Source organism: Gallinula chloropus (assembly GCF_964237585.1).
Source record: "Gallinula chloropus genome assembly, chromosome: 26".
NCBI classification, from domain to species: domain Eukaryota; kingdom Metazoa; phylum Chordata; class Aves; order Gruiformes; family Rallidae; genus Gallinula; species Gallinula chloropus.
In genome coordinates this window covers 6,574,514-6,590,492 of record NC_140111.1, presented here as the reverse complement: position 1 = coordinate 6,590,492, position 15,979 = coordinate 6,574,514, and the positions used below count along the sequence as shown (strand labels likewise).

General features: G+C 41.0%; 1 protein-coding gene across 1 annotated transcript in view; it reads right to left on the bottom strand.

Annotated features, from left to right (window-relative positions):
* The window catches only part of LOC311201128 (uncharacterized protein), a gene marked incomplete at both ends in the record, with an annotated part of 149,172 nt that overhangs the window by 44,265 nt on the left and 88,928 nt on the right, over positions 1 to 15,979 (bottom strand). The window contains one exon of the mRNA XM_084275431.1: positions 13,960 to 14,131. Coding sequence (XP_084131557.1) covers positions 13,960 to 14,131 — 172 coding nt within the window. The remainder of the gene's footprint in view (positions 1 to 13,959; positions 14,132 to 15,979) is intronic.

Below are 15,979 nucleotides of genomic sequence, written 5' to 3'. Positions count from 1 at the left end.
TAGAGGAAGTTAATAGATTGGGTCTATCAAAGACTGCCCTGTGTATGTGTACAAATTGACTAGGACCATTAGCTATAAAATGTCTAGACAACTTTTCAACCCCATAAATTTTAGGAATTTGACTTGAAAGGTATTCGGAATTAAATAGAAATCCAGGTCAGCAACATTCCTACATAGAAAATAAACATTTCAAGTGAAAAATTAAGCCCTTAAAAACTGTGAAGCTGAGTGAAATGAGAATCTACAGTGCTATCTAGTACTGAAGGCTAGACAGCACTGAACATCCTTCCTTAAAATTGTTTGATGTTACTTGACTTACATAATATCTGAGTTAATCTCATTATCTATGACTAATTTCTCGTTTGCCTGTTCATTATCTGAAAATGAACAAAGAAAATTCTGCATATTTCAACATGGGAGGTAAATCTTCCTTTAGATGAGAGCTATTTAATGATTTAAACTTTGAAAACTTAAAATACTTCCTATAATGCAAAAACTCAAAGTCACAGTTGAGTCAATTTCTGGCATTTCACAATGTTGCCTTAGAAATGACTAATGTATAAAGCTGTAAGGGAATATGGACTGATATAAACCAATTAAATCCTCCTAGCAACTTGTTTCAATCGACCTTTGAATCGTGATCTACAACATATCTAAACATTATATGAAATCCATAGTGTCATACAGATTAATCACAACAATCACAATGTTGTGATATGAGAAATTATACGGACCGATGAAAACTGTTGTATCCTTTTCCCCAGATCTAATCAATTCCGATTGACAGAGCAACTATTAGGTGCCAAGATAAAAAGTTGAAGTCAAATTAACTGCTGCCCTCTAACAAGTCTGTCTTAACAATGAAACATACCATACTGAAATAAAAAGTTATCAGCTGAATGCATGGCAGCAGATAAATGCAACAAACATACAAGCAACAATTATCTTTTCAATAAGATTCAGATGCTTTTTTTCTAGGCACAAAAAATTATAGGTCTAAAGTCTGTAACACCTTAGAAGAAATGTGTGTTTCTGCTATACCATGTCAGTTCAGTTTAAATTCTTGATTCTTAGGGCCTCGGCAAGCATTTGTAAAGGCTTTCAAATCCTAGGCACAATTAGAAAAGCATGTTTTTCATGTGTAGGCATGGGTTTGAAATCTCTTTTGTCCCCACCCCCCCACCCCGAGTGGAAAGATGTTCTATTTAATTGGAACTAGAACACTGAGTTTCCTATTCACCAGCATTGTTTCTAAACCAGGAATGTATAAATTCAATATTCTGAAATACACACCAAAATTGCTGCCAATTTAAAGTCCATAGGCATCATATGTATGCTCTTCCTAGGAATCAGTAAGTAGTCTCTATGATTTTCTCTCTCCCTTGTACTAAATCTAACAAACCATCTACCTAAGTTTCTTTGGCTTCCCTTCTGCTGTGATTAGTTTGCACTGTTTAGAGTTTTTTTAACAGTTATGCCAAATACAGTATGCAATACAGTTGTAATGCCTACAGTTAGTGCAGGGTAGCTACACCCTACACTACAAATTGAATATACATTCAACAAGCTGCAACTTACAGTCTGTGGGCAGAAGCTGGCCTGTAACAAGAGACAACCACATAGGCAAGTAATAGAGCCTGAACATGCACACACTTCTGCCTCAATACACAAAGACAGAATTGGAACATGTTGCTCCCACCACAACCAACTCAGAGAGAAAGGAGGTGCTGAGCAGCCTTGCATGCTATGCTGTTTGCTCTGCTGCCAGTCTAAACTTATCACCAAACTGGTTCCTACCACAAGTGTGGCTTAAACCAACCCTCACTTAAGCAGTAAGCACAAGGGAGGAATTTCAGAGGTACTATACCATCATACTGCCCTTGGCTTCACTGAGAATCTTTTAATATATCTATTGCTTAGAGCTCTCATTATGTACATAATTTAATATAGATTTATTACAAGTCTAAATTAGCATCTCATAACGTGCCATTTTGCTGTTCTTCAAGATGTTGTCCTAACTGACTGAATTTGAGAGATCTATTTCAAAAGCAGTAACCATAATTCTATTAAGCATATTTTCACCATTTTTTCATTATTGTGATGTTTTATAAGTAGCTTTTTCATCAAAATGATAAGTTTTATGTAATAAATTGCAAGAAATAAATGATAGTGAAAATTTTGTTGCCAACATTGAAGTGTAAGACATAAAACCTCTGTTTTTCCCTCTAGGAGAAAAAAGAAAGTTATGGCTATGGCTTTTCTTTGGTCAGAATTATACTTCGCAGCCTAAAAAGTCTTAGGCTAAATCATTTATTCTACAGTTATATGTGAGCCATTGTTGGACTAAACATTCCTCTGAATGAACAGGTCTTGTAAAAATACTTATTTGGGGATCACTCAGGTAAGAAAAGGATATGTACTTTTTTCTTGATGAAAAGGACGTATTTACCGCACAGATTAAATATCTTCCTTCTGGAGAAATCCAACCCTATTCATCTCTCTCCTAATCTAGATCTTTATTCAATATTAATTTCCTTTCTGTACCCTCCTCTTTTGAAACAGCTAATCTAATCTACTGGTGACATTCACAGGGAATGAATGAAGACCTGTTTACTGAAACCTACAGGATTGTATTAGTTAGTCCATTTAAACTATCCTTCCAGGAATGCATCAAGGATTAAGCAAGTAGCATCTGACATACATTCCTCCAAGGAGTTTTCTCATTTCCAATTCCTCGCAAGAAATCTGCTTATGTTTTAACTCAATTTCTCATCGGGAATTGCCACCTGCCTCTAATTTGATGCACAACAGAAATCTGCAGACTCACAAATACTAAAGTGCATAATTATAATCACAAATTTTTTGTGCAATAGCTTTAAATCTATTCAATATAATGTTGAAAGTTGACTATACTGGAAAACAAGTTTCCTCTGGAACTGGAGAGAATCCAAATCCTTGTTCAACCTGGAAGGTTTGTGTCATCTTGGTCAACCACCAGATGACCCCAAAGCTGTTTATGTGTCTACAGTGAAAGTTACACAAAAAAACACCATCTGGCTGCTTCAACACCTAAAGTTTACCAAAGCAGCAATGGCAAAACTGACCCTCTCTTTACTTAGCCTGCTGTAAAACCCTTCTGGGGATAAAACACATAAGCACTGTTTGAAGCAGAGACTGTATAGTAAGATCTCCTCTCATACAGGTGTATGTTCTCATTTGAAATATTTCTAGGCCATAAATTTCTGCCCACAATCTTCTCAATACTTGCTCAGTGTTTTGGCTGTAGTTAATCCTGCTCCTTGATGCCTATACCTACCTACTTATGCTCCACAGAACTCATCCCCTTCCCACTGGCAGAGCCACAAAGGTTGACCTTACATGTAAATCCTCTAAAGAATCTACACCTTATTCTCTCGCTGCATTTCCCTTAAAGGAAAATGTCACCATAAACACAATAGAAATGCCAGGATCCTCAGGAATGTTAATATTCCTGGCTACAGTAAAGCATAAAAGGTAAATCTGTTCCGTTCAATGTGCTAGTAGCAAAAATGAATTTGATTACATATGTTTTGTTAGGTGGTTCTTCAAAACATCTGTGAAATCAGTATCTGGGAGAAATTTGAGACTGTCACATGAAATAATACCTTCCTCAATGGATGGACTCCTTCAAATTGCTTCCAAAGACTCACTACCAGCAAAAATTCAGAAACATAACAACCACTTTTTTTGAGAAAAAGAAGCAGGAGAGATATGAAGACAGTATTAAGCCTAAAGCACACATCTATGCATTATTATATTATTATTACTATTATCATAATTACCAGTGATTTCATAACTATGTTATTTCCCCAAGATTTAAAGAGCAACTTATTACAAGACTACTTATACTCTGTTAGACTTGTAGCTTACTTTACATTCTAACCAGTATGAACATACTGCATTCAAAATGCTAGGTTTAAGTTATGATTCCTGAAAAAGAGGAAGAATATAAATCCAGCAGGAACTCCACAACGAGACATTTTCTTCTACAAAAAAACACAAATAGCTAACAGTCCTTATTAGTAACAGTTTTTTATGCAAGACAAACTACTTATTCTGGAGATTTTATTGTTTGCCTGTATGAAAAAAAGATGAACCTAACATTTTACTAAGACAGGTATTTTGTCAAAATTACTACTATAGAAAGCTATTGCCAGATTATGAAATGGTTGTTCTATGGTTTTACAACCACCTGTAACAAATCCAGTGGAAATTCCAATAATCAAACATGATTGGCTATCTCCCAGGTTTGGATGCAGCTCACAGCTTAATATCTGATTACAAACTCAGAGCTGCATTCATAATCAAAACTCAGCTGAGTAACCAGGAAGTTAGTGTTTCAAAAATATTATGGGATCACGTCAATATTTAGGTCTTGCAATGGTATACATTTCATGTCCAAGAGAGAGTTTGTGAATATTTCCTCAGTGCTCATAGCTTCCCCACAGGAGGATAAAAATAAGCGAAATACAACCTGCACATTCAATTATCCTGAGTATAGTAACACGTTTAAAAGAAAACAATTTCCACAGAAAGCTTTTGGTTAAGAATTCCATATAGATTACCGCCTTTGATTAAGCTGTTCCTGTATCAATGATAGCAAAAAAGCAGAGGTTCTGTAAAAAAAGCTTGTAACATTAAGATTTTAAAAGTTTGACACAGCTTGTTTTCTCGAAATGGATGTCCTACTAATCCTACCAGATTAGTAAATGTAGGTTGGTGCCTCTGTGACAGTACCCCTCTTCTCTCAGGTACTGAACATAAAAATCTGTTACATGGAGTTACCAAGAGCCTGGGGCAAGCCACTGACTCACACCCACGCTGCCTGAATCAGGTCATCAGATTTGACTTTGTTTTGTGAATCCATTTTAGAACTGATGCTCACAAGCATTAGCAGAATGGTAAGGAGCAGGCTGTATCACTCCTCAGCAGAGCTTTGAAAACATCCCTTACAGTCTGGCAAAAGAAAGACACAGAGCCACCACAAGGAGCATTAGGGATTCAGGCCAAGCAGTCTGTTTCCTGAATAGACCTGAGATAAATTGGCAACAACACAAAAAAGAAAAAATACCTCACAGAACTATGGTGTGGTACTGTGAGGTATTTTCCAAAGGATGACACGTAGCCATGACAAGCATACTTCTGCCCTTCCAAAACTTGCTCTGTTCCTGTGCTGCTCAGCCAGTGCTGCAGGAAAAGAGCTCTTGTGGCTGCCCCGTGTGGGTGCAGCGAGCCGGGAGCCCTTCTCAGCAGGGGCTGTTTTGCCCAAGCAAGATCCCCTGGGGAAAGCGAGCCCTGTCAAGGGGCTGTGCTCAGTGCTACCGAGGAAAAGAGGACAGTCCTGGGGGGGCCTCCCTTGGGGCCCGCCCGGGGGTCCAGAAAGCTTCCTCCCCCGGCACGTGGGGCACGAGTGCACCTTCGTGGGGCCCGAGCAGCGGGCCCCGAGCCAAAACGGCCCTAAGGAGCCCTGGCAAGGGACCAGCGCACTCAGTGCCACAGAGGCAGGCAAAAAACCCCGGGGCACAGCTACTAGCCCACCGTGGGGGAAAAAAAGCCCTCCTCTCCCCAGCTGCAGGGCACGAGAGGCCACCTTCGTGGGGCACCAGCAGCAGGCAGTGACCCAGCCCAGATGGTCGGGAGGGGCCCTGGCAAGGGGTCCTGCTCAGTGCTGCAGAGGAAGGCAAAAAACCCCCGGGGACCAGTGCCAATCCGCCCCGGGGGAAAATTCCTTCCTGACCCCAGCCGCAGAGCTGGCGATCGGCTATTCCCTGAGCAGGTGAGCAAGACCGGCTCCCTCCTCCCACCGGCTGGTCACGCCTCCCAGGAGAGGCCCGAGCCCTGTTCTCCCTCAGCCCGGAGCCTGATCTCCTCCCCGACCCCATCAACTTGGGGGCAAGGATGCTTCCCGCGCCTGGCAGGGTGCCGGCATGGGCTCCAAAGCTCTGGGACGCCTTCAGAATTGCTGCACCCTGGTTGCTTACGGCTGCTGCCCCTGGCTCCGCGGGGGATGAGGGTGGTGAGCTCTGCAGGCTTCTCAAGAAGGCATCCCCTTGCTCTTGCCATGGCCTTCCAGCTGGAAAGGTCCATCAAATGATCTTCAAAGGCAGCTCTGCTGTGAGCTGGTATTGCATTAGAAGACCTCCAGCAGCCCTGTCCTGCCCTTGGAGTGTCATCCTCCCTCAGCCCCCTTTTCACCAGCTCCTCTAGGAGCTCATCCTCCTACATGTGCCTGGGGCTGTCCCCAGGACAGCTCTGGCAGGGGCCTGGCAGGACACCCCCTTTTACACTGCCCCGGGGCATTGTGACTTCACTGTTTCCTGGCGACCGGGTGTGACGGGCAGGCCTCCCCCCCCCCCCGCCGGCCATGCACAGCCCCGCCAGCTGCAGCCCCGCCCAGCACCCTTAGAGGAAGGCCTTTGGGGTGCTGGGCCCCAGGCAGTCGCTGTGCCCAGGAGGCACAGGGGCTGTCCCGGCCTTTGGTGGCCATGCAGCGGGCACAGCTGCTCAGTGTCCCTGACCTGTCCTCTGCCCCTGAGCTCCCAAGGACAAAGCCAGTGGCCTTAGTCTTCTCTCACAAACCAAGCATGACACAAACCAATCCTGTGGCACAGAGACCATCCCTATAACCCATCAGGTAGTTCAGAACTCTGCTTCACATACTCCTCAGAAATATACCTAAATTTTTACTACACTAGATTTTGGTTTAAGAAGAACAAGTATTCATCATGAACAAATAATCCACTAGCTCCAGAAAATTATTTCAGTAACATACATTTCCATAATAGAACGACAGACTGATACTCAAGTTAAAATAAAGGATTTCCCCCCTCCCCCCCCCCACCTGCTGTTTATCTTAGGTTCTTTAATTTTAGGATTAAATACAAAACAAAGAACAATTGAGGATTTGGGTATTTCGAAATGTTTAGGCATCCAGCTACAAGATTATGTATAACCCACAGAGTTACATGAAAGAGTCTCGTAAAAATATTATTGACTATTGTAACCTGTATTGTATAAGTTAAAGTGAATAAAGAAAAAGAAAATGGCAAATGTATAAGCATAAAATAGTGTTCAAAGCATCTGCTTTCCAAACCTCCCTAAATCGCTATTGAATGCACTATTAAGTTATTTAACAGTCTGGGTCATTAGTCATACTGTTCCACACAGGGAACCTCACATGCTTTCCCCCTTCTGTCCATGTAATCCTACTCCATCCCTTGGTGCTGCTTTTTTTTTTTTTTTTTGGTGGCAGCTTCAACCATCTAATCAGGATCATTTTCTCTTTTTGAAGTTTTTAAGCTCCATCATCCAAGCTCTAAAGTGATTATAGTTCTTGCTGAAAACTACAGAAAAGAAACCAACTATCTTCTTTCTCACCCCCTCCATGAAAGAACACTTACATCCACTTCACATGTTGGTTCCCTGCACATACTTTGGTTTCAAATTCCATAAATTACACCTCTTAGCATTTAAGCAAGTAATACTTTAACATATTCCACTCATCTCTCTTGAGATGAAGTGCGATGGTGATGAACCCTAAACATCTAAAACCCCTTTTTTCCTCCTCAAGGTATATCCTAGCTTTATGAACACGTTTAATACATTCCGTAAAATGACCACCTTGCTTAGAACAGAAACTGTGCCCTTCCTTTTATCTGTCATTTCAGACTTAACTTGATTAACTTGATATCTGAATCATAATGAATGTCAGTATTTCCATGTGCAGTTTACATTAAATTGTTTTAGAATGTTTGTGAACATTTGGAAAAAACAATTAATTCAATTTGTTTGTGTTTCTCATGGGTTTTTTTTTTTTGCAGTTTTAACAATGTCGTGTGTGTCCCCCCTTTTTTTTTAATGTGAGATAATGGAGGGGTTTTTTTCACAGTAAAAAAAATATTCTTGCAGAAAACTAAAATACACTTTGAAGAGAAAGGTAAATAAACCATCCCTATTTTCTGGCCAGCTCTGTAGAGTTGGTAATTTCCAGCTGTCTTGATTTGTTAAGTAATATGGCTGTTGTGACACACTTGTACATAGAGGACAGTATTAAAAGTACCATCACTGTCACCTGAGCTACAATCTATGTCTATAAAGTCACCTTTCTGGATTGAATTGCATTATGAAGTAAATGCATTTGAATCTCTTGTTGAAAGGCAGCTTTCACCTCCATTTCTACATGTGGTTCATATGGTTCACAAGAGAAGTGGGAAGAGGGAGAGCAGAGGAAGAAGATGCATGTAGGAAGTGGCTTCCACCCACATGGCCATGAACATCTTCAGATGAAGTAATGATACAGATTCAGTTCTTCCCCAGTGCTATTTTGCTTGTTTTTTTTCTTGGGACTACCTCAGCTGTAAAGCAGGTGGTGGGCATTGTCATGTCATCTACTTCTTATGCGGAGAACTACAGGATGGTGTCTGGGTTATTCCTCATGGTCTCCCTCACCACTGAACTGGAAGAGGGTGAAGTACAGAGAGAAAGGCCAGAAACATAAAGTCCATGTAAAGAGCCTGAAGTGACGAATTTTAAGACTGTTTGCAATGATGATTTTTAATTCCAAAGAAATTCTGTCATGCTGCCAATGTTACATTGTGGCCAGTTTCATGCACCAACATGCTTGCTATGTTTTGTTATTTAAATGAATTATTTCAAATTTTAACTGGGAATCACGTAGTCTAGAGAATGTGACAGTATGGGAATAAAGCTGAATGCTGGCACTCTGTCATACAGAGTGCATCACTACAGCAGGTGAGCAATAATAACACAGAAATATTCTGCTGCCCATTTCTGATTACTTACATTAATACTCAATGTGGTACCGTATTTTTTTCCCTATTTGTGTCATTTCATCTCTTATGGTACACAGATTTTCGTTAAAATTGGCATATGCTCTGCATAATCTACAATGCCACTATATTTTGAAATCATTTCAGTATCATTGTGATTTCGTGATTAAAATCCGTAATTCTGGCCACAACAAAGGCAAGCTTTAGAATTCTCTGGGACAAATTAGTTGTGAGTAATAATTCCTGTTCAATGTCCTGTGCTAAAATCCTAAAGTACAACTGTACCATCTGGACTATAACAACAAGTTAGTTTGTTAGTGATAAGTAAAGGAGGCGTACAGGGACCTGTGCTGTCACAAGCAGTACAGCATGTTGATCGCTGTGACAACAATGCAACTTCCATTGCTAATACAATTAAAGTTAATTAAGTTACAGAAAGAGGGATGATTATTTTTTCTCTGTAGCATTTTAACTGCCTGTAATTACTATATTATTACACCTACATGAAATTACATGCATTTATACCCTTTGGCCTCTGGTGAAAACAAAATGTTCCTTAGCTTTGGTGTTCCCTTTTAGTTAGTAAGATCTCTATAGTCTTTGCAATAGTGAAATGCTCATGTGAGCAGGGGAAGACTAAAAATAAAAAGACACTGGTTCAACACTGTATCTCCCAAGTACAAGTCTAGTACTCTAACGTGATTGTTTTTCTAATGTCTTAAAAGAACCCTGGAACCAAAATGCAGAAACCCTTTCTGTACAGGACTGGTCTTTAGCTTGGCAGAACCTGGGACTTCAGAGCAGTTACCTCCAGGTTGGTGCAAATGAGAACTCACCACCCTTGGGACATTCTGTCATATTCTTATAGAGAAAACTGTACCTTCCTTACTATCTGCTCTGGCTAACGATGAAAAATTCCACTGTTTACAACTTCACATATTTTTTCCCCCAGCCACATGAAATTTGCAGTAAGAATAATTCAGTGTGACAGCTTATCTTTTTGCCCAGTGGGGGGTCTTCACCTGAGTGTGGCTGTGAAAGCAATTTCCATGTTGATGATGACCGAAGCCTTTATGTTTCAGAGCCAAACAAGTTAAAAGAAGCGGGATGATACCAGTATCATAGTCACAAGTATCTTCCTATTTCAAAGGAAATGAAATTAAGCTAATAAACAGCACACATGGTACTCGGATCCTTTAAAATAAATCCACATAAATAATGCTATATATAGTGGCATACTATAACAGAAATGCTTGTAAAGTCTTATTTGTAGATGTTAATAAGACAGTCAAGATCTAAAGCTTGGCATTATTACTTCTTAGTCAAAGGGTTTGTTTTAAAGTGCAAACTACAAAGAAATAACCTTGATCGTGGGAGAACAGCAAACTAGATTACATCTCAATCCTTAAATAAAGCAAAAAACAACCCTAACATACCCTCTAGTAGCGTATGGAATGCCACGTTTGGGAGTGCTGATAACACAGGGATGTTTCTAGTTGTTGCCAAGCAATCAAGGACTTTTCAGTTGTTCCTATTTCTCTCCACTCCCCGCCCCTCTTCCCCTTCTCCCTCCTCCCACCCTCCCCCGTCTGTGGCTAACGAGAAAGGAGGGGAGACAGCCAGGACAGATGACCCGAGCAGGCCAAAGGCGGTATTCCACGCCAATTACGTCATGGGCAGCATAAACGGGGGGGGGGGGGGGGCTGGTGGGGGGAGGAGCAGGAGGCAGCTCTAGGATCAACGGTTTTCAGGGCTGTCCTGTGCTATATGACCTGAGTTTGTGCGGTTTGGTGGGACACTGCATTGTGTATCACCAGTTTCATATATTTTGCTATAAAGTCCTGTTATCATTGTTATATCTATCTTTCTGCTCTCCCAGTAAACTATCCCAACCCGCAAGGTTTTGGTTCCTTGGTTAGGGTTTTTTTTCCCGTCTCCCCCTCCCTTAACTCCTCCCTCCCCCCCCACTCCCTTTTAAAGAACAAGGGGCTCCTTAGTGCTCGGTTCTCAGCTGGCGGAAAATCATGATAATATCTAAACCAATTGTATTTCTATTAAAATATATTGTAAATATAAAGCATAATCATAATTTAAAATAATAAAAGGCATGTAATATGCCTTATGTATGATAGATGGCATTATATGATATGTTTGAATACATATTATTATCTGTTACAGAATCACAGAATTGTTGGGGTTGGAAGGGACCTCGAGAGATCATCAGGTCCAACCTCCCTGCCAAAGCAGCTCCCCAGCTCATATTGCACAGAGAGGCGTCCAGACGGGTCTTGAATATCTCCAGAGAAGGAGACTCCACCACCTCCCTGGGCAGCCTGTGCCAGGGCTCTGTCACCCTCACTGGGAAAAAGTTCTTCCGCATGTTGGTGCGGAACTTCCTGTGCTCCAACTTGCAGCCATTGCCCCTTGTCCTGTCCCCACAGACCACTGAAAAGGGGCTGGCCATTTCCCCCTGCATCCCATACTTAAGATATTGATAAACATTAATAAGGTCCCCCCTTAGTCTTCTTTTCTCTAGACTGAACAGTCCCAGCTCACTCAGCCTTTCCTCACAGGGGAGATGCTCCAGGCCCTTCATCATCTTTGTAGCCCTTCTCTGGACTCTCTCCAGGAGATCCCTGTCCTTTTTATACCAGGGAGCCCAGAACTAGACACAATACTCGAGGTGGGGCCTGACCAGGGCGGAGTAGAGGGGGAGGATCACCTCCTTTGACCTGCTGGCCACACTCCTCTTGATGCACCCCAGGATCCCACTGGCTCTCTTAGCCACCAGGGCACACTGCTGGCTCATGGCCAACCTGTCATCTACCAGGACCCCCAGGTCCTTCTCTGCAGAAATTACAAAAGTAAGTAACTTATAAATAGTAACTTCTACATGAAGTTCACTTTAAAACTAAGCAGTTTGACACAGGAAGCTTTAAGTCCTGTTTTTCAAAAATGCATTGTAAAGCTCTTGAGTCTAATTAACTTACATTGTAAGGTAATTACATTGTAATACATTGCAAAAGCCTAATTCTGATTAACTTCACTATGATGGAATTATTTCTAATCAACATTGGCATAAGTGGATTCAATACGAACTGTCACATAAGCTTAGATTTTCGGGGGGGGAAGCAGAGACTTAATTAGATATATCTTCACATCCTTCTTGCAAGTCAATTTACATTTCCGAAGACAAATATTCAAAATAAACTAAGGATTTCAAGCTACCAAATACTAGCCCTTTCTAATTTCAGTTGTATGTAAGGAAACAGAACAAACTCCTTCCCTATGATAGCATCTCTTCCTTCCTTCACTATGACTAACCCTCCAGAGGCCTGTGAGAAGCAGCAATCCCAAGTGGCCAGACATGCCAGAAGAACTCACTGGTGTGCCATAAAGCACGCTCCTTAACACTGACATTACTCAAATGGTTTACTGGGTCTGTTGGGATGAAGTTAACTGTCTTCACAGCATTGTGTATGGTGCTGTGTTCCCCATCTAGAGTGGTGGTAACACTCCAGTGTGCTGCCTGCTGCTGAATGGCACTGGCACAGTGTCAAGGCTGTCCCTCCACACCTTTCCCTATAATGGTCAGGAGGCCAGGGATGAGCAGAATGATAGGAGGGAACAGCTGACTTAAACTGACCATAGGAATTTTCCATACAATGTCATACTCAGCAATAAGAACTCAGGGAATGGAGAAGGAAGAGGAGGTGTTTAGTGTGATAGAGCTTCCCTTCAGCCACTACATGTGCTGAGGCCCTGCTTCCCAGAAAGCGTCTGGACATCTGCCTGCTGATGTGAAGGAGTGAATTAACTCCTTATTTTTGCTTTGCTTGTATGTGTAGCTTTTGCTTCTCTTATTAAATTGCCATTCTTACTAAATTGTCATCTTAATCCATAAATCATTTCACCATCCTTCCATTTTTTCCTCTATCTCCTGGGAGAAAGGAGAGAGCAAAAGGTAAGAAGGGTTGTTTGGCTGCTGAAAAATGTCAACTCACCACAACACGTTTAGTGCAAAGTGATTATCAACATTTCAGGAAGAGAAGACATTTTGTGTGACCAAAGCAGTATGCTATGTTTCATTTATTCACAGTACCATTTATCTCTTTGAGACTCTCTTAATTTTCAGTAGGAAAATAAAAGCACATATATTTCCTTACTACAGCTATGCAGATCTTTACTGATGACATTCAGAGTCAGTTGGCCTGTGGAATCTCCATCCATGGAGTTACTCAAAACTTGACTGGATATGGCCCTGAGCAACCTGACACAGCTTTGAAGTTTGCCCTGCTTTGAATCATGTTTGGACCACACGAACTCCAATGTTTGCTTGTTACCTCAGTTATTTTAGGGTTCTGTGATAATGTAATCTTTGCTTCTTTGAAAGCAGAATTCTAAAAGGTCACTTTCAGCATTCCAGCAGACTCACAGAGGGTTTAATAAACCAAGCTGCCTGCATTAAGGAGTTGGGCTACTTGCTTTTTCCCTGTCTTTCCTAGTTTTCTTCTTTTATGGCAACAAAGAAGAAATTGTTAATCAGGAGTAACAGAAATTAACTGGTTGAAAGGGTGGGGCTCAAAGAGAAAGCCTGCAATAATTATGATCTACTCTTCTCAGTTTGTGTCCTGGTTTCGGTCAGGATGGAGGAAAAAAACCAAAAAACTAAGCATTATTTTAATAATGTTTGCACAGTTGTGCAAGTATGTGGACCTATTTCAGTTCTCAGAGAAATTCAGCAAAGCCAGAAGGCACTGAAGCCAGGAACCACAACTGCTAGTTGCAAAAAGAACTCCATAGAAATCATCTAAGAAATCAACAAAATGTGTGACTTTTTGGGAGAGTTCCCTCTATTCAAGGCAGCCATATTATTGACCTGTGGGCTTAACTGAACTTGAAAGAGCTTTTCATCTCCTCTGCCCGAGACTAGGGATATTGGAGATATGCTTTCCACTGCAAAGTGCAAAATCTACAACTTACAGCCATCATCTCCAGTTCCCACTGCTAAAAAGGTAGGGATGCTTTGACGTGATCACTGGCAGTGTCAGAACCATCCTTTCTGTATCACTGTGTATTTGCAGAATATGCAGGACATCTATCGAGTATCAGAGATGTCTCCACAACTCACCTGTCGATAATGGCACACATGTCAATGGGAACGTTGGCAAAGCTTCCCAGCTGCCCGTGCTCCACTGCGTGCAAGTCCACCAGCTGGTCATCCACATGAATAAACTGCATGCATCCTTGAAACGAATGTTGGAATAGCCAGTGATCCGAGTCATTCATCTGCAGCGGAAACCCTGCAGAGCAGCAGAATAAAGAACATTATTAGCTTCCCATACTATTACCCGAGTCAGTATTTTTTCACAGGAAAGGACGTGTTTTCTAGATGAAGGAAGAAAAAGGCAAGTTGGGAAGGAAATATTATACAGTTATTAGATTACATTGCAATGTTATTGATGTAAGTCATTGGCAACTACCTGCAAGAATTCACACTGGTGACTCCCTAATTTTTGTCTACAGGATGGAAGTTTTCTCCAACCCTTCTCCTTCTACAGCCCCCTTTTGCAGTTTCTCGTTAGTTCTCTCTTCATACAGAGATTAAGAGAAGAAGGATTCATTGCTGAATTTTAGGAATCATATTCCCATTCCTCAGATTTTTCTGAGAAAAAAGGATTCCATGAATCCCATGAAGTGAAGTTCCAGTTCAGCTTTCTCTAGAATTGAGCTTCTTGGGCAATGAGTATTTGTGCTGGAAACTTTCTACAAAATTGAAACTAGGCCTAAAATCTAATGTCTTGGCCCGTTTCTGAAAGATCTGATGACAATCTGTAGTATTTTCATTTTCACACTGAATACATTCATTTGCCTGTCTTTCTGAAGGTGGTTTATAAGAGGTGAGAATGAATTAGTGTCTTGACTCAGACTAAAAGGCAGGAAGCAGAGGATGTTTGTATGAAATTGTTTAACTGAATACTCTTCAGAAGTGAATGTGTCAATTTACTTGAGAAAAATGTCCTTGATAAGACAGAACTTGATTCTCTACTTATAAATCTTTGCCAATGAAGTCCCTGAAAACGCTTGAAGAAAATAATTTAGAATCTGTGTAAGATGAAAGCAGGAAGGGAGAGGAGTTAACAACAGTTTATTGGTACAAAAGGTAGAAAGTTTGAAAAATGTAAAAGGGTTCTGCAGACTTCAGCTAGGAAGACGACTAGCCAAGCAGTTCTTAATGGACAATGGTAAAAAAAGATTCACATAATCTTGTTTTGTTAGCTAAAACAGATAATACAGCTCCCCTTCCTTCTCCCATTTTCCTACCCAACTTCTGATCCACAACGCATTATTGCCTTCTTCAGTAACATGGAAACAACTATTTGTGGAGACGGTTGAGTAACAGATTATCAAACGGACAATGTTTGAACAGCAACAGGAAAAAGGAATAAGCATAATTTTAAATTCTGTTCCTGAATACAGTTTATCACGTGCCTCACCAATAGTTGGCTTGGCTGAAATAAAGGGCAATGGATAGAGGGCAGTAATGAGTAATTGGAGCTTGAGGACAGATGCTACTTAATGTAGCACCTTTTACTAAAAATAACTCAGCTAACGTAAGTCCTTCCCAAAATACAATTAAAAACCATCATAACTGAAAGGCTTTACCAGAACATTCATATGACCAGCATTTTAAAAAAAGAATAAAATTCTACAACAGTCTTGCCCATCAGCCAAAAATTACTGCTGGTAGCTCCTCAATTTCTGTGTTCACATCAGTGAACACTTAGGAGTTCACTGGTGGCACCGCAGAATTATCAGAGATATTGCAGTAATTAATCAGTGACCATGCTAAATATTAGCTCTGACAAGCATTTCAAGAAATTGGACAAAGACTTGGCTTGAGGTGGTATCACCTTCAGAGCAAAATTATGATACTATAGCAGTGAGCCATAAACTGCTATGACAAAGGTAAATAACCCTCTCCCACTAATACACATCAGATGGAGAATAAAAAAACTCCTAGGGATCCCTCAATTGCCTAACTAGTGCATAATACCCTCACCAGACCAACTGACTCCCACCAAAATGGTGCCAATCCTAGACTGTGTGCATTGTTATTTTGGATTGACAGAAAAGTAAAGTTGAGGAAC